General features: G+C 41.5%; 1 protein-coding gene across 1 annotated transcript in view; it reads left to right on the top strand.

Moving 5' to 3' along the window:
- FBN2 (fibrillin 2) overlaps positions 1–19,664 on the top strand; it is a 403,326-nt gene that overhangs the window by 142,565 nt on the left and 241,097 nt on the right. Inside the window, exons 10-12 of the mRNA XM_069753996.1 lie at positions 6,657–6,848; positions 16,037–16,174; positions 16,812–16,931. Coding sequence (XP_069610097.1) covers positions 6,657–6,848; positions 16,037–16,174; positions 16,812–16,931 — 450 coding nt within the window. The remainder of the gene's footprint in view (positions 1–6,656; positions 6,849–16,036; positions 16,175–16,811; positions 16,932–19,664) is intronic.

Below are 19,664 nucleotides of genomic sequence, written 5' to 3'. Positions count from 1 at the left end.
TCTTGTGAAATGTTGCCAAATAAAAGAGGAAACGGTTTTGGCCCTTTAAGAACTGAAGAGAGTGAGACCTAGCCTAGATCACTATATATATAGAGCTGGGAAACTAGTTTTTTTCTCTTTTTTCCTTTATATATACAACGGCATGTGCCATATATTGTATCCCTACCACAAGAATAGCTGCCTAACTGTATAATAGACCAGAATAGACCAGAATATAAGCGGTAAACTTACATCAAAATACTGAAGACCTGGAGCCCCAACCTGCCGCCTCGACACGTGTTTCGCTGTTTTCCTTCTTCACTCTCTTCAGTTCTTAAAGGGCCAAAACCGTTTCCTCTTTTATTTGGCAACATTGCACAAGATATATCTTTAACCCCTTAGCGACCGCCGATACGGCTTCTAACGGCGGCCGCTAAGGGTACTTAAACCACAGCGCCGTTAATTAACGGCGCTGTGGAAAAAGTGAATAGCGCCCCCCAGAGTCGGATGTTCTCCGGGGTCTCGGCTGCCGAGGGTAGCCGAGACCCCAGAGAACATGATTCGGGGGGTTTTTAACCCACCCCGCATTTGCGATCGCCGTTAATTAACCGTTTACCGGCGATCGCAAAAAAAACAAACCGCGCTCTCTTTTTAATTTCTCTGTCCTCCGATGTGATCGCACATCGGAGGACAGAGAAAAGGGGTCCCAGGTGGCCCCCCAAATACTTACCTAGCTCCCCCGGTGCTCCTCGTGTCTCCCGGTGGGCGCTGCCATCTTCAAAATGGCGGGCGCATGCGCAGTGCGCCCGCCGGCCGGCTCCGCGAGAATCTTTGGGGCTCGGCTGCCGGGGGTAGCCAAGACCCCAAAGAGCATGATCGGGGTCGGTTTTACCGACTCCTGTTTTGCGATCGCCGGTAATTAACTGTTTACCGGCGACCGCAAAAAAAAAAAAAAAGTAAAGTGTAATTCTCTGTCCTCTGATGTGATCGCACATCAGAGGACAGAGAAATAGGGGGATTCGGGGACCCTACAATACTCACCTGTGTCCCTGGATCCTCTTGCTGCTCCTCCTGGCCGCCAGCAAAAGAAAATGGTGGGCGCATGCGCAGTGCGCCCGCCATCTGTCTCCATCTGCCGGCCGGCAGGAGAACAGCAGTTGGGGCTAAAAGTAGGGTTAGGGTTAGGGGTAGGGGTAGGGTTAGGGTTAGGGGTAGGGTTAGGGGTAGGGTTAGGGGTAGGGTTAGGGTTAGGGTTAGGGCTAGGGGTAGGGTTAGGGGTAGGGGTAGGGTTAGGGGTAGGGTTAGGGCTAGGGTTAGGGTTAGGGTTAGGGTTAGGGCTAGGTGTAGGGTAAGGGGTAGGGGTAGGGTTAGGGCTAGGGTTAGGGTTAGGGGTAGGGTTAGGGGTAGGGGTAGGGGTAGGGTTAGGGGTAGGGTTAGGGCTAGGGGTAGGGGTAGGGTTAGGGGTAGGGTTAGGGCTAGGGTTAGGGCTAGGGTTAGGGCTAGGGTTGGGGCTAAATTTAGGGTTAGGGTTGGGGCTAAATTTAGGGTTAGGGTTGGGGCTAAATTTAGGGTTAGGCTTCTTTCACACTTACGTCGGTACGGGGCCGTCGCAATGCGTCGGCCCGACATACCGACGCACGTTGTGAAAATTGTGCACAACGTGGGCAGCAGCTGTAGGTTTTCAATGCATCCGCTGCCCAATCTATGTCCTGGGGAGGAGGGGCAGAGTTACGGCCACGCATGCGCGGTCAGAAATGGCGGATGCGACGTACAAAAAAACGTTTCATTGAACGTTTTTTTGTGCCGACGGTCCGCCAAAACACAACTGATCCAGTGCACGACGGACGCGACGTGTGGCCATCCATCACGATCCGTCGCAATACAAGTCTATGGGCAAAAAACTCATCCTGCGGGCACATTTGCAGGATCCGTTTCTTGCCCAAAACGATGGATTGCGACGGAATGCCAAATGACGCAAGTGTGAAAGTAGCCTTAGGGCTAGGGTTAGGGTTGGGGCTAAAGTTAGGGCTAGGGTTGGGGCTAAAGTTAGGGTTAGAGTTGGGATTAGGGTTAGGGTTTGGATTAGGGTTCGTATTAGGGTTAGGGTTGGCATTAGGGTTACGCTTGGGATTAGAGTTAGGTTTGGGATTAGGGTTGAGATTAGGATTAGGGGTGTGTTGGATTTAGGGTTTTGATTAGGGTTATGGTTAGGGTTGACATTAGGGTTGTTTTGGGGTAAGGGTTGTGATTATGCTTATGGTTAGTGATTAGGATTATGGATCAGGTTGGGATTAGGGTTAGGGGTGTGTTGGGGTTAGGGTTGGAGCTAGAATTGGGGGGTTTCCACTGTTTAGGTACATCAGGGGGTCTCCAAACACGACAGCCAATTTTGCGCTCAAAAAGTCAAATGGTGCTCCCTCCCTTCTGAGCTCTGCCGTGCGCCCAAACAGTGGGTTACCCCCACATATGGGGCATCAGCGTACTCGGGATAAATTGGACAACAACTTCTGGGGTCCAATTTCTCTTGTTACCCTTGTGAAAATAAAAACTTGGGGGCTACAAAATCTTTTTTGTGGAAAAATATATATATATATTTTTTTATGACTCTGCATTATAAACTTCTGTGAAGCACTTGGGCATTCAAAGTTCTCACCACACATCTATATAAGTTCCTTGGGGGGTCTAGTTTCCAAAACGGGGTCACTTGTGGGGGGTTACTACTGTTTAGGTACATCAGGGGCTCTGCAAACGCAACATAACGCCCACAGACCATTCTATCTAAGTCTGCATTCCAAAATGGCGCTCCTTCCCTTCCGAGCTCTGCCGTGCGCCCAAACAGTGGTTTACCCCCACATATGGGGCATCAGCATACTCAGGATAAATTGGACAACAACTTTAGTGGTCCAATTTCTCCTGTTACCCTTGTGAAAATAAAAACTTGGGGGCTGCAATATCTTTTTTGTGAAAAAAAAAATTTTTTATTTTCACGACTCTGCATTCTAAACATCTGTGAAGCACTTGGGCATTCAAAGTTCTCACCACACATCTAGATAAGTTCCTTGGGGGGTCTAGTTTCCAAAATGGGGTCACTTGTGGGGGGTTACTACAGTTTAGGTACATCAGGGGCTCTGCAAACGCAACATAACGCCCACAGACCATTCTATCTAAGTCTGCATTCCAAAAAGGCGCTCCTTCCCTTTCGAGCTCTGCTGTGCGCCCAAACAGTGGTTTACCCCCACATATGGCGCATCAGCGTACTCGGGATAAATTGGACAACAACTACTGCAGTCCAATTTCTCCTGTTACCCTTGTGAAAATAAAAACTTGGGGGCTACAATATCTTTTTGGTGGAAAAAAAAAATATTTTTTATTTTCACGACTCTGCATTCTAAACTTCTGTGAAGCACTTGGGCATTCAAAGTTCTCACCACACATCTAGATAAGTTCCTTGGGGGGTCTAGTTTCCAAAATGGGGTCACTTGTGGGGGATTTCTACTTTTTAGGCACATCAGGGGCTCTCCAAACGCGACATGGCGTCCGATCTCAATTCCAGCCAATTCTACATTGAAAAAGTAAAACGGCACTCTTTCTCTTCCAAGCTCTGCGGTGCGCCCAAACAGTGGTTTACCCCCACATATTGGGTATCGACGTATTCAGGAGAAATTGCACAACAACTTTTGTGGTCTAATTTCTCCTGTTACCCTTGTGAAAATAAAAATTTGTGGGCAAAAAGATCATTTTTGTAGAAAAAATTCAATTTTTTTTTTCACGGCTCTACGTTATAAACTTCTGTGAAGCACATGGGTGTTCAAAGTGCTCGCCACACATCTAGATAAGTTCCTTAAGGGGTCTAGTTTCCAAAATGGTGTCACTTGTGGGGGGTTTCCACTGTTTAGGCACATCAGGGGCTCTCCAAACGCGACATGGCGTCCAATCTCAATTCCAGCCAATTCTACATTGAAAAAGTAAAACGGCACTCCTTCTCTTCCAAGCTCTGCGGTGCGCCCTAACAGTGGTTTACCCCCACATATTGGGTATCAGCGTACTCAGGAGAAATTGCACAACAACTTCTGTGGTCTAATTTCTCCTGTTACCCTTGTGAAAATAAAAATTTGTGGGCAAAAAGATCATTTTTGTAGAAAAAATGTGATTTTTTTTTCACGGCTCTACATTATAAACTTCTGTGAAGCACATGGGGGTTCAAAGTGCTCACCACACATCTACATATGTTCCTTATGGGGTCTAGTTTCCAAAATGGGGTCACTTGTGGGGGGTTTCCACTGTTTAGGCACATCAGAGGCTCTCCAAACGCGACATGGCGTCCAATCTCAATTCCAGCCAATTCTACATTGAAAAAGTAAAACGGCGCTCCTTCACTTCCAAGCTCTGCGGTGCGCCCAAACAGTGGTTTACCCTCACATATGGGGTATCGACGTATTCAGGAGAAATCACACAACAACTTTTGTGGTCTAATTTCTCCTGTTACCCTTGTGAAAATAAGAATTTGTGGGCAAAAATTTATTTTTGTGTAAACAAAAGCGATTTTTTATTTTCACGGCTCTACGTTATAAACTTCTGTGAAGCACTTGGGGGTTCAGAGTGCTCACCACACATCTAGATAAGTTCCTTAAGGGGTCTAGTTTCCAAAATGGTGTCACTTGAGGGGTTTCCACTGTTTAGGCACATCAGGGGCTCTCTAAACGTGACATGGCGTCCGATCTCAATTCCAGCCAATTCTGCATTGAAAAAGTCAAACGGCGCTCCTTCACTTCTAAGTTCTGCGGTGCGCCCAAAAAGTGGTTTACCCCCACATATGGGGTATTGGCGTATTCAGGAGAAATTGCATAACACAATTTATGGTTACATTTCTGTTTTTACACTTGTGAAAATAAAAAAATGGTTCTGAATTAAGATGTTTGCAAATAAAAGTTAAATGTTCATTTTTTCCTTCCACATTGTTTCAGTTCCTGTGAAGCACGTAAAGGGTTAATAAACTTCTTGAATGTGGTTTTGAGAACCTTGAGGGGTGTAGTTTTTAGAATGGTGTCACACTTGGTTAGTTTCTATCATATAGACCCCTCAAAATGACTTCAAATGTGATGTGGTCCCTAAAAAAAAATGGTGTTGTAAAAATGAGAAATTGCTGGTCAACTTTTAACCCTTATAACTCCCTAACAAAAAAAATTTTGTTTCCAAAATTGTGCTGATGTAAAGTAGACATGTGGGAAATGTTATTTATTAACTATTTTTCGTGACATATCTCTCTGATTTAAGGGCATAAAAATACAAAGTTTGAAAATTGCAAAATTTTAAAAATTTTCGCCATATTTCCATTTTTTTCATAAATAATCGCAAGTAATATCGAAGAAATGTTACCACTAACATGAAGTACAATATGTCACGAAAAAACAATCTCAGAATCAGTGGGATCCATTGAAGCGTTCCAGAGTTATAACCTCATAAAGTGACAGTGGTCAGAATTGCAAAAATTGGCCTGGTCATTAAGTACCAAATTGGCTCTGTCACTAAGGGGTTAAAAATGTGTGGAGGTATATAGCACTTGTTTTGATAGCCCTCTTTTTGGACATTTTTTTGCCTACATAATAAATTGTTATTGTTAACTTACCTGGCTACATTCCCATCTAAACCTGCTTGGTTTGTGGTACTCTTACCGTATGTAATTTATTTGTGTTTGTACAATAAAAATATTTATATTTGAAAGAAATTCTCCTTACCTCATTGAGTTATACACAATAGAGGTTGATGTGCTATAGTGAATTTTGGAGTTATATTGATATATGAGATCCCTTGGTGTATAATTACTTTATTGAACTGGACCAGAAAGTCCTACAAAGACAGACAAAAGCAAAAGGATAGAACAACTAGAATTTGGTATTCTCCTTCTGAGAGCCTTATAGCAGCCACATGATCTACCTTTATGATACCTACAGAAAATTATACATCTGGGCGGCATGTTCAGGATTAATCTGCTTTAATGAATACATTAATAATATTTTACCATTAGTCCTGAAATTTATTGTAGTCAAAATCAGCTATGTGTGATAAATAGTATTTATATCATATTTTCAGAATTCGTCATATGGGAGGTGTTAGAACATTTTTGCAGTGTCCACGCCTATTTTAAGACATTGCCCTTTCACATATTCCCAATTTTTCATGCCCCATTCCTACCTTTCTACACCCTGTTCTTGGCTTCTCTACACCCAGTTTCCCACCTAAATGAAAAAAACTTTAGAAATCTCTGTTTTCGGGGAGGTTTTTGGTGGTACCAGAAGAATTTGTTAACACTTCCAGAAGTCCTCCCCTTATTCTCAGAGCGTACCACACATTCCAGAGTTTTGTTAAATAGGACTTCTGTTTCATTCATGCTTTTCTTTCTTTTTTTTTTACTCTGGCTTGAACTTTCCTATTGTCCTCTGCTTTTGTTATCACATGCATTTGCCTTTATATGATATAAACCAGATTTCTCTTTAGTTTCTTTTATTGACTGCCCTGATAATAAATATGTTCAATTGCTAGAAAATAATTAAAACATGACGCACTAAAACAATTTAACTGTTAGCCTTACCTGTCTTTTCAGTCTACTTGATTGTAATTGTAACTATCCATGTTTATTTACTGCTGTGCTCCAAAACTAACTTTGCTTTTCATCCTAGATGACTACCGAAGGCTTTGCATTGAAGGTGTTCCATTTGGGGGCCCAAGACCTGGTGGTCCAGTAGTAATTGGTCCCAATGGGTTTGGTCCTGGAAATGGATATATTCCTATACCTGGGGGTAATGGATTTCCTCCAATTGGAGGAGGAACAGGATTAGATGGAGCAGGCACTGGAACCAATGGAGGGGTTGGTAAGTTGGAAAAATAAGTGTGAAAACCAGATGAAAAAGAGAGATGAGATTTTGTTTCTTTGTGACCTGGAAAATTACTGAAGCCATATTTAGTTGCCAGTGAGTAACTTGAAAAAAATAAGAATACTTAACGTCAGTGTCACTGCACTATATGGTTGTATCTATAAAATGTGTAATGCCATGTGTATATTATTATATATGTGTCCATATTTTATATATACAGTGTCTTGAAAAAGTATTTAAACCCTGTAAACTTTACCACATTATTTTATATTACACCCACAAACTTTAATATATTTTATAGGGATTGTATATGATATACCAGTACAAAGTAGCACATATTTGGGAAGTGTAAGAGAAATGACACATGGTTTTCTAAAAATGTTTAAATTATAAATCTCAAAATTGTGACGTGCATGTGTATTCAACCTCCCTGAGTCAATACTTTGTAGGGCCACCTTTCGCTGCAATTACTGCTGTTGGGGTATATTTCTGAGAGCTTAGCACATCTAAAGGCTGACACTTTTGCTCTTTCTTACTGGAAAACTACCACAAGATCAGTGCGATTGGATGAAGAGTAGGGTTGAGCGAAACGGGTCGGCCATTTTCAGAAGTCGCCGACTTTTGGCAAAGTCGGGTTTCATGAAACCCGACCCGACCCCTGTGTGGGGTCGGCCATGAGGTCGGCGATCTTCTGAATCTGGTATCGGAATTCCGATACCGAGTTCCGATATGTTTGCAATATCGGAAATCAGTATCGGAATCCATATTTAAGTGTAAAATAAAGAATTAAAATAAAAAATATTGCTATACTTACCCTCTGACGCGCCCTGGTACCAACCGGCAGCCTTCCTTCCTTAGAATCAGCACGTGAAGGACCTTAGATGACGTCGCAGCTTGTGATTGGTCGTGCGACCACCCTTGTGACCGCTCACACAACCAATCACAAGCCGCGACGTCACCGAAGGTCCTTCAAGCGCTGATTCTTGGTTCTTGGGAAGGAAGGCTGTCGGAAAAAAGCAGGGCGCGTCCGAGGGTGAGTATATACCTAATAGGAATATACTCACCCTCGGACGCGCCCTGCTTCTTTCCGGCAGCCTTCCTTCCTAAGAATCAGCGCTTGAAGGACCTTCGGTGACGTCGCGGCTTGTGATTGGTCGCGTGAGCGGTCACATGGGCGGTCGTGCGACTAATCACAAGCCGTGACGTCATCTAAGGTCCTTCACGCGCTGATTCTAAGGAAGGAAGGCTGCCGGTTAGTACCAGGGCGCGTCAGAGGGTAAGTATAGCAATATTTTTTATTTTAATTCTTTATTTTACACTTAAATATGGATCCCAGGGCCTGAAGGAGAGTTTCCTCTCCTTCAGACCCTGGGAACCATAGTACCCCATTGCACTGCATTGGGTTTCGGGTTTCGGCCGACCCCGACGCCCCGACTTTTCTATAGAATCGGCCGATTTTACTCGACCTGACTTTTGAGAAAGTCGGGTTTTGTGAAACCCAACCCGATCCTATAAAAGTAAAAGTCGCTCAACCCTAATGAAGAGCATCTGCGAACAGCAATTTTAAAGTTTTGCCACAGATTCTCAATGGGATTTTGGTCTGGACTGTGACTGGGCCATTCAAACACATGACTATGCTTTGATTTAAGCCATTCTACTTTAGCTCTGTCACTATGTTTAAGGTTGTTATCCTGCTGAAGATAAGCCTACACCCCAGTCTCAAGTCTTTTGCAGTTTCTTTAATCAACTCTTATTAACTTCCTTGTCACTGCTGAAGTAAATCATCTCCACAGCATAATGCTGCCATTGACAGTGTGGATGTTGTTTTTAGGGTGATGTGAAGTGCTAGTTTTCTGCCACACATAGTGATTTGACCAAAAAGTTCTACTTTGGTCTTATCTGACCAGAGATTCTTCTTCCTTGTGGTATCTCATTCCGTTAAATTGCTTTTTGCAAACTAAAAATCGGACTTCTTATGGCTTGCTTTCAAAAATGGCTTTTTTCTTCCTACTCTTCCGTAAAGGCTAGATTTGAGGGGAATACGACTAATAGTTGTCCTAAGGACAGTTTCACAGCCATTAAATGTGGATCTCTACAGCTCCTCCAAAGTGACCATTAGCTTCGTGTATGCTTCTCTAATTAGTGCTCTCCTTGATTGTGATTTCAGTTTAGGTGGATGGCCACGTCTTGGTAAGTTTGCGGTTGTGCCATTCTCCTTCCATATTTGGATGATGGATTGAACAGTGCTCAATGAAAGGTATAGAGGTTGGGCTATTTTTTAAAACCTAACCCTGCTTTATTATTTTCTTGCAAATTTATCCCTGAAGTGTTTGGTGTTTTCCTTGATATTAATGATGCTGTGAGATGCCTGATGTTTGCAAACAAATCACTGTGGCTACAAAGAACAGCTGTAGCTATACTATGAATAAATTACACACATGTGGACTCATTTACTAATTATGTGACTTCTCGAGGCAATTGGATACTCTGGATTTTATTTAGGGGGTATCAGACTACAGAGGGCTGCATACATATGCATATATATATGCATATCACAATTTTCTGATTTTTAAAGTATTTAGAGAACCATGTATAATTTCCTTTACACTTCACAAATACTTGCTATGCTACTTTGTGTTGGGATAGCACATAAAATACCAAGAAAATACATTTATGTTTGTGGTTGTGAAAGGTGAAAAAATGTGAAAAACATCACGTGTATGAATTTATTTTCAAGACACTATATATATATATATATATATATATATATGTATACAGTTAGGTCCAGAAATATTTGGACAGTCATGATTTGGGCTCTGTATGCCATTATTTTGGATTTAGAATGAAACATCTGAGTTGCAACTAAAGCATAGACTTTCAGGTTTAAATAAAGGGGTTGAACAAAAATATCCTGTGAAACATTTAAGAATTGCAACAATGTTACTACAAAGCTTCCTCATTTCAGGGGCTGAAATATAATTGGGCAAATTAATTTTATCATAAACTAGCTGAAGAGCCCGGCGTTGCCTGGGCATAGTAAATATCTGTGGTTAGTTATAGCACCTCATGTCTCTTATTTTCCCATCAAGCCTCTCATTTTCTCCCTTACACCTCTCATTTTCTCCCTTACACCTCTCATTTTCCCCCTCACTCCTCTTATTTTTCCCCTCACTCCTCTCATTCCCCCCTAACACTTGTCATTTCGACCTCACATCTGTCATTTTCCGATCACTCCACTATTTTCCCTCACTCCTCTCATTTTGCACTCACACCTTTTCATTTTCACCTCAGTATATACATGTTTGTCATCTCCCTTATATATAGTATACACCTGTATGTCTTCTCTTGTATATAGTATATACCTGTATGTCATCTCCACTGTAAATAGTATATACCTGCTGTATGTCATCTCCTCCTGTATATTGTATATACCCATGTGTCATCTCCTCTATTATATACCTGTATGTCATCTCTTCTGTATATACTATATACCTGTATGTCATCTCCTCCTATATATAGTATATACCTGTATGTCATCTCCTGTATACAGTATATACCTGTATGTCATCTCCCCTGTATATATTATATACCTGCTGTATGTCATCTCCTCTATATACCTATGTCATCTCCTCTTTTATATAGTATATACCTGTATGTCATCTCCTCCTGTATATAGTATATACGTGTGTCATCTCCTCCTGTATATAGTATGTACCTGTAAGTCATCTCCTGCTGTATATAGTATATACCTGTGTATCATCTGCTCCTGTATATAGTATATACCTGTGTGTCATCTCTTCCAGTATATAGTATGTACCTGTATGTCATCTCCTCCTGTATATAGTATATACCTGTATGTCATCTCCACTGTATATAGTATATACCTGTGTGTCATCTCCCCTGTATATAGTATGTACCTGTATGTCATCTCCCCTGTATATAGTATATACCAGGTTGTCATCTCCTCCTGTATATAGTATATACCTGTGTGTCATATCCTCCTGTATATAGTATATACCTGTATGTCATCTCCTCCTGTATATAGTATATACGTGTGTCATCTGCTCCTGTATATAGTATATACCTGTGTGTCATCTGCTCCTGTATATAGTATATACCTTTGTGTCATCTCCTCCTGTATATAGTATATATCTGTGTGTCATCTCCTCCTGTATTAGACCGCATTCACACATTATTTGGTCAGTATTTTTACCTCAGTATTTGTAAGCTAAATTGGCAGTCTGATAAATCCCCAGCCAACAGGAAGCCCTCCCCCCTGGCAGTATATATTAGCTCACACATACACATAATAGACAGGTCATGTGACTGACAGCTGCCGTATTTCCTATATGGTACATTTGTTGCTCTTGTAGTTTGTCTGCTTATTAATCAGATTTTTATTTTTGAAGGATAATACCAGACTTGTGTGTGTTTTAGGGCGAGTTTCATGTGTCAAGTTGTGTGTGTTGATTTGCATGTGGCGACATGCATGTAGCGACTTTTGTGAGATGAGTTTTGTGTGGCGACATGCTTGTAGCAACTTTTTGTGTGTCAAGTTGCATGTGACAGGTTAGTGTAGCAAGTTGTGTGCATCAAGTTTTGCGGATGACGAGTTTTGCGCGTGGCGACTTTTATGTGTGGTGCATTTTGAGTATGTGCAAGTTTTGTGTGAGGCAACTTTTGCATGTGTTGCAACTTTTGTGCATGTGGCAATTTTTACGCGTGTGCAAGTTTTGCTTGTGGCGAGTTTTCCATGAGGTGAGTTTTGCACGTGTGGCGAGTTTTGCGTGAGCCTAGTTTTTGCATGTGGCGAGTTTTGCGCGTGGCTAGTTTTGAGCGGCGACTTTTGTGTTTTGACTTTTATGTGGCGAGGTTGGTGTATGTGTGGTGAAATGTGTGCTGAGGGTGGTATATGTGTTCAAGCACGTGGTAGTTTGTGGCGCCTTTTGTGTGTGTGTTCATATCCCCTTGTGTGGTGAGTATCCCATGTCGGGGCCCCACCTTAGCAACTGTACGGTATATACTCTTTGGCGCCATCGCTCTCACTCTTTAAATCCCCCTTGTTCACATGTGGCAGCTGTCAATTTGCCTCCAACACTTTTCCTTTCACTTTTTCCCCATTATGTAGATAGGGGCAAAATTGTTTGGTGAATTGGAAAGCGCTGGGTTAAAATTTCACCTCACAATATAGCCTATGACGCTCTCAGCGTCCAGACGTGTGACTGTGCAAAATTTTGTTGCTGTAGCTGCGACGCCTCCAACACTTTTCCTTTCACTTTTTCCCCATTATGTAGATAGGTGCAAAATTGTTTAGTGAATTGGAACGCATGGGGTTAAAATTTCACCTCACAACATAGCCTATGATGCTCTCGGTGTCCAGACGTGTGACTGTGCAAAATTTTGTGGCTGTAGCTGCGACGGTGCAGATGCCAATCCCGGACATACATACATACACACATACATACACACATACACACACACATTCAGCTTTATATATTAGATAAAGCTTCATTTTTAAAACTTTGTAGAGAATTTTTTATAGACATTGAGTTCCTGAAATCTGGAAGACATGGACGTAATCAAATATAAAACTCTGGTTTTGCTCCTTTGTGATGCTTTGCCTGGTCTTTACTGCAGCTGACTTCGGTTGTTGCTTGTTTGTGGGTCTTTCTGCTTTAAGTTGTGTTTTAAGCATGAGAAATGTATGCCCGATGGGGTTGAGATCTGATGATTGACTTGGCCATTGCAGAATATTGCAATTCCTTGCCTAAAAAACTCCCGGAATGCTTCTCCACTGTTTTTTTGCATTGTCGATCAGTACTGTGAAGCATTGTCCAATCAATCTTGCTCCATTTGTTTGAATCTGAGCAGAAAGTATAGCCCTGTACTCTTCACAATTCATCTGGCTGCTTCTGTTTTCAGTCACATCATCAAAAAAACACTAATGACTAGTGCCATTGCAAGTCATGCTTGTCCATACCATCACACTGCCTCCACCATGTTTTAAAGACGATGTGGTGGGCTTTGGATCATGATCCATTTCAAGCTTTCTAAATACTTTCTTCTTCATTTTATCTGTCCAAAGAATGCTTTAGTAGTATTTTTTTTTTTACAAAATCTAATCTGGCCTTTCTATTTTTAAGGCTGATTAAAATGGTTTGGTTTTCATGAAGTCTTCTATTTATGGGAGACTTAGATACTGAAACACATACTTCCTGGAGGGTGTTCTTCAGTTGGGTGGATGTTGTGAAGGGGTTTTTCTTCAACATGGAAAGTATTCTGCCTTTATCCACCATTGTTGTCTTCTGTGGATGTCCAAACCTTTTTTTAGTTCCCAAGCTCACCAGAGCACTCTTTTTTTTGTTGAATGTACCAAACTGTAGATTTGGCTACTCCTAACATTTCAGCTATCACTCTGATAGAGTTCTTTTTTTCAGCCTAATGATGGTCTGTTTATCTTCCATTGAGAGTTCCTCTAACTGCAGGTTGTAGGTTCACAGCAACAGCTCCCAAATAGAAATGCCTCACTTGGAATCAGCTCCAGACTTCTTACCTGCTTAATTGATGATTTATTAATATGGGAAAAGCCCATGGAGACCATTAAAGAGCTTTTGTCCAATTACTTTTGGTCCCTTGAAAAGGAGGCAGCTACATATTAAAGAGCTGTAATTCATAAACCCATGTAACGTCTGTTTAAGATCACTGGCTCAAAAGGCTGCATCAAACAGATTTGGTACAGCCCATTCCGTGTTGCAGACTCCAGAGAAATACCAATACTCTCTCTCTAGCCACTGTACAGAGATCTGGTTTTACAATAAGACCCAGTGGAATGTTAGCACAGCAGGACTGCTTTCCAGAGGCAAGAAAGGTCGCCAAGCAGAGTCAGAGTCGAGAGGTCACATAAAGGACAAAATCAAAATCCATAAGAATAGTCAGAAACATAAGCCGGGACCAGAGCAGGAATGCACTACAGCCAAACAGGAGCAGAGTACACACACACCTAGCCACCTATATCTGGCAGCTTCCACCAGCAAGCCGGAAGCTTTAGTACGGTGTGGTGTTTTCCAATTGGCTGGAGCAGGGAGCTGATAACCTTAGCTTGGCAGCACACAGCCACACTGACAGACTTCTCAGAATTGCAGATCCCATCCACTCTAACCTTAGTGACAGGACAGAGTCTGCCGTCCAGAGCTTCTGGTTCTGACATCTTCTCTATCACCAGCACCGCCCGCAGAGTGAATATGGCAGAGTCCTGGTGACAGAAGCAGAAGTCGCAAGGGCAGGTTCTGGTGGAGATGTGACACTCTTACTCCAATTACTATGAGAATACCTGCAAATTTAATCTGAGGGTCTATACTTTAAGTCCATATTGATTATATAACCGTATCTTGAATATGTTTAGGTAAACAGTTACAATGACAAAACATGTGTCAGTGTCCAAATATTTCTGGAACCTAACTACCAAATTTTTAGGATTATAAGACACACTTGTTTTCCCCAAAATTTGGGTGGAAAATAAGAGTACGTCTTATAATCCAAATATAGCTTATCAGCTTTGGTGGAGCAAGGTCACACAAGGCAAGAGGCTGGCTGCAGCAGGAGTTGGGCTATGGTGCTGGTCCCAGGCAGGGAGGAAAGGATGCCCCAGCAGTGCGAGGCTGCAGGCCCTGGACTTTCAGAAAATGTTGGCAGTGAGTAACGTGCCCATACGTCTCATCGATTTCCCTGTGGTGGGCTTGTGGAAAATGGCCGAAGCAATGCATGCGCATATTGACATTTCAATGACCATGCCTCCTTTGACATGCAGCACTGTCCATGCCTCATTTAACCCTGCTGCACTGCAGCCACCCCCTTTCTCAGTACACTACCATAAAATCAGACTGTAGGATGTACTAACATTTTATAAAAAAAGTTTGACTTTTTTCCTTCCCAAAATTGGGGTGCGTCTTATGGTCCGTGGTCCGGTGTATCTTATAGTCCACAAAATACGGTGATATATATATACCGCATTTTTCGGATTAAAAGACGCACTTTTTCTCCAAAATTTTGGAGAAAATGGGGGTGCACCTTATAATGCGGATATACCTTACCAATACCATTGCTGCAGGCCGCAGGCTGGGATGACAGGGTGTTGGGAGGTGCTACGGGTGCCCGGCGGTGCTGCTGTGAGTGCCTGGTGCTGCGGGGTGCCTGTTGGCACTGTGAGTTGCCCAGTGGTGTTGCAGGGGTGCCCAGCGGTGCTGCAGGGGTGTCCGGTGCTGCTGCTGATGTCTCCGATGATGCGGGGGGCTCTACCGACATTTTGTGAAAGGCCAGGGCCCCTTGCAGTTCCATGGTTTCCTGTGCGGTGGACTCTGAGAAAATGGCTGCAGGAGGGCGGAGCATGCGCAGTTGGAGATCTTGGCTCCAAGAATTTCGGAGATAAAATCTCGACGTTTAGAAAAAAATGGCAGATGAGCAGGGACTATTGAATATTGGTCTGAGTGCATTCCTATTTTTGTATCGGATTGCACTCGTCTGTTTTTCTCGCAAATGAGTATGAGCTCTAATACTGTACATTAATAGGTTGTTTTTTAATAATGTAGGGTGAATGAGATGTAAATCTTAAAAATAGAAACTAGACATGAACCAATCTATTAAAATTCAAATTTGACAGTTTTGCTGAAATTTTCCCAAAAATTGGGTTGGAAAGTACTGCAAAGCTTTCAGCCCTGAAATATGTGTATGATACACTGAGGTGTCTAAGGAGTTCATATTATCCCTTTCAAGTTCTTTACTACAGTACAAACACAGCTTTAGGTGTCGGACCCCTGATGATCAGACATTAATGACCTAACCTAAGGATAAGTCATCAATGTAAAAGTAGTGGACAACCTCTTTGAGGCTTCATTTTGTACTGATCTCACAATGTCTCTGCCTTAAGGGTGCATGAGCCCCATACTGTGCCTCAATAAGATACCTACTTCATATGGTGGTGCATTTAAGTTTTGTCTGTCAGATTGCTCATGTATCTGACAAAACCCAAATCATGCCATTATCCATTGGACTTTACATACATAGACGGTCTCTCAGTGGAAGCAATTCTACTGTGTAACCTCCATGCCAGCCAGTATGACCCTTTAATGTAATGCATAGTTATGAAATAATTATGTGCAATATAAGTTTTTATTTATTTTTTATTTCAGCAACACTAAATCAAACAATAGACATATGCAAACTATACCCAAATCTTTGTCTAAATGGACGGTGTATTCCTAACCTTAATAGTTACCGTTGTGATTGCAACATGGGATATAAGCAGGAGACACAGACAGAATGCAATGGTAAGTAACATTTACATAGCAGTTTGATCTTGATATTTTTACCTATTATTATATTTTCAATTTTACATACCTATTATATATGCTATATATGATTTTGGAGCTGGGTGTTTTAAGATCTCATAGAAGATGGTGCCAAATGCATTTGTTTGGATTACAACTTTCTAAAATTTACTTTCTGAAGGACAAGGATAAACATGCAAGAAAAAGAGTGATTTGTAATACAAAGTAACGCTGCCCTAATGCGTACTCAGCACCCCAGGGTGTCATTACTAGCAATTTAAAGCATGATACATGGAATGCTTATTATAAGCATTTCTAACCACCTAAATTAAATGAGTGAACTACAATAACTTATACATAATTGGTAAATGGACAGAGTTTATTTTGGAAATGAATAGATTATTGTTGAAATTATCTGATAACATAGAGTCTGAGGAAATGCTCCACATGGAAATAAACACATTCAAGCAAATAATTTAAATTTGACTTTGTGCTATTTGAATAATTGTACTGTTTGGATATTTACTGTTTAGTAAAAGTTATTGGACATTTTACTTAAAATCTCTGGCCTAAGTAATAACATAACCTTAATGATATAGTTTGAACCACAGTATATTCTTTTCATTACTGCAAACAGATGTTGATGAATGCACATCAAATCCATGTACAAATGGCGACTGTGTTAATACACCTGGATCGTATTATTGTAAGTGCCATTCTGGGTTCCAAAGAACTCCTACCAATAAAGCATGTATTGGTAAGTATAATTATTTCACTATAGTGACTGTAACATTCATAACTGAACTTGTCCCTATTACCTCTGCATCTGTCGCTAGGTGGTGCTGCACCTTCTTTGCGTATGACACAGGACGATAAAATAGCTATCCTGTTGGTTGATTTCTGGGACTTGTTATTCTATCCAGGCATGAAGCTTGTGGGTTAATTTGTATTTTGTTCATCTAATTATCTCATTGTTGTGAGATTTGGGTGGAACTATACTCTATTTAATCTCACAGCTGTTTCTATCTGCCAGTTATTGTTTGCTACTACCCTGGTTTCTTACTTTCTCTGTGCCTAGTAACCTAAATATTCATATCTTCTGGTATTTAGTTCCTTACATTAGTTCATTTTTCTGTCTATTTGACTGGCACAAAATTCTATTTCTGACTTTGACGCCTTGATGACCCTTCTCTTTGCCTGCTCGCTTCACCAGCCAGCAGCCACTTCATAGACCTAACCCAAGGGGCCCTGCTTGAATCCAGACCACTATATGGGGATTAAGTGGTGAAGATCAGAGTTCCCCACTGGAGGTATTGATGAATGGAGTGGCTTGTTCAAAGCCTGTCAGTGGAAGTCCTATTAAGAAGTCCTATTAAGAGCTGTCATGCTACCTTGAGCAAAGCTTCATTTCAGTAAATTTCCCCTTTACTCAGAAGTTCAGAGTACATGAGCTAATGTGAATGCATTGCATTACCAGTACTAAAATATTTAGTGTCATTGTTGCTTTTCAAATGTTTAATATGAAAGCTAAGGAAAAATTCAGGACATAACATAATAATATAACATATTAATTTACAAGCAGACTGTCTAGCCACACTTGAATCAATCTAATGCATCATCTGGATGCGTCTGCTGCCCAATTTTTACTCACTCGTCTCAAAGAAAACCCGAAATTTCATCGGCCAAGTACAGTAAATTCATAGGTTGAGCCATCAGAATATATAGATAGAATAGATAGATATATAGGATAGATGTTTTGTAGATATTTAAAGTCCACTACATATAATAAACATTTAGTGCAGTTCACCTTAAGCCTATTCTATTGAAGCTCATGTCACCTTTAAAACACAAAAAATAACACAAAAAAGTGAAACTCACCTTTATGCCTAATCTACCAAAGCCCATTTCCCCTGTAAAAAAACAAAAATAATAAACAACTATATGCGTCACCTGTCCAATGTGAAGCGGTCACATCAGTGATGCAGAACACACTGACAATTGCTCCTCCAGTGCCTAGTGTTGAGCTGCTTTGAGAAAGATCACTGGAGTTTAAACCTGATGAACCGCGGTGACCTAACTTATGGCACCGATCGCTACGGCACTATCGGCTTTCCAGCTGCTATTTATGAAAATAAGGGAGACCTAATCCATTTTTTTCATTTAGTTTTTTATTTATTAACAAGTACAGTAAAATACACACCCAAGGTTCACAGCCTCCAAGTGTTCCAGCAGCTGCAAACTGCAGTAACCTTAAACTTTCCCTTAAAGTTTCCATGTGGTTTCAGGTTCTCGCAGTTGCCTGGAGACCTTGTTGCTGTTAACTGTGGTAACCTGAAAGGTTACTTGAGTTCAAGCCATCAAGTTTCACGATAGCTCCAGCGCCAGACTGTTGAATGCCTGAGTGCCAGAATCGTGGGTGTTCATCATTCCAACACTGGCACTTGCAAGGCAAGAGAAACAGTTGCTATGATGTGACATTACTGTTCATGTTAATTGTGAAGAAACCAGATTGTATCTTAATTACCCAGACAGCTACGTTTTTGCAAACCAATAAGAACTGACTTTTCATTTGTATATTGGCTTGTGCATTTAAGTGTTTATGTCTGGTGGTTCAAGAAGACAGACTTGCAAACTGATACCATTTAACATACAGTGTAAGTCTGTAATAGTGACTTTGTTTATTGATGTGTGCTGATATGCTAATTGTGCATTGAATTCCTGAACTAGCTTGGTGACTTCTAAAGCAGAGAAGGAAAGACTGTGCAAATAGATTGAATGGTCAAGTAGTACTACGTAATCTCATCACCATTGTTTGCCATATCTTGATGTTGAACTAAAGGACACTGGGTAATTCTAAAAATAACTTACATGCCTTGGGTATAAAAAGACTCAGAGATCACATCCTGGGGGAGACTGAAGTACACAGAGCTACCAGCCAGACATTCTGCAAATCACCCAACAGACAAGAGAAAGGACTGCAGCCAATTCATCATGGCACCATCACGAGGGACACTGATCTTTGATTCTATAGGAAACAACCTAGGGGTTTTCGGCTCCGGTTGGAAGGACACAGATCTGATCCAGTGACCATCTCTGAACCATGGATATGTTTGGAGAAAGCCAGGTTTGGGACCCGCTGGTCGCCTGGTTCCATGGAGATGGTCAGATAAGCCAGGTGGTGACTCTCGTGTCAACTGGCTTTGGACCTTGTATGGACTCTATGGACAGTTCTTGGTCATCTCCCTATGCTTGTTGTTACCTTTTCTCTGTGCGTTCATCCACAGATGGAGTAGCGACCCTGGGAGCTCTGACATCATGTCATACTGGAAATACGTGGAGACGCAGTGATATTTTATATGCGCCCATGTAATCAAGCAATTGCAGCCATGTTGGGATTGTTCTGTTTGCTATTGTGTGCTGGGGTTCAATAAAGTATTGCCACACTGTTTTACCTTAACCCTGTGTTGTCTGTGTAGTGTATTGCCCACTG

The sequence above is a fragment of the Ranitomeya imitator genome, chromosome 1 (assembly GCF_032444005.1).
Source record: "Ranitomeya imitator isolate aRanImi1 chromosome 1, aRanImi1.pri, whole genome shotgun sequence".
NCBI classification, from domain to species: Eukaryota; Metazoa; Chordata; class Amphibia; order Anura; family Dendrobatidae; genus Ranitomeya; species Ranitomeya imitator.
The sequence above is the reverse complement of the archived record's forward strand: the minus strand, read 5'-3'. Positions and strand labels throughout refer to the sequence as shown.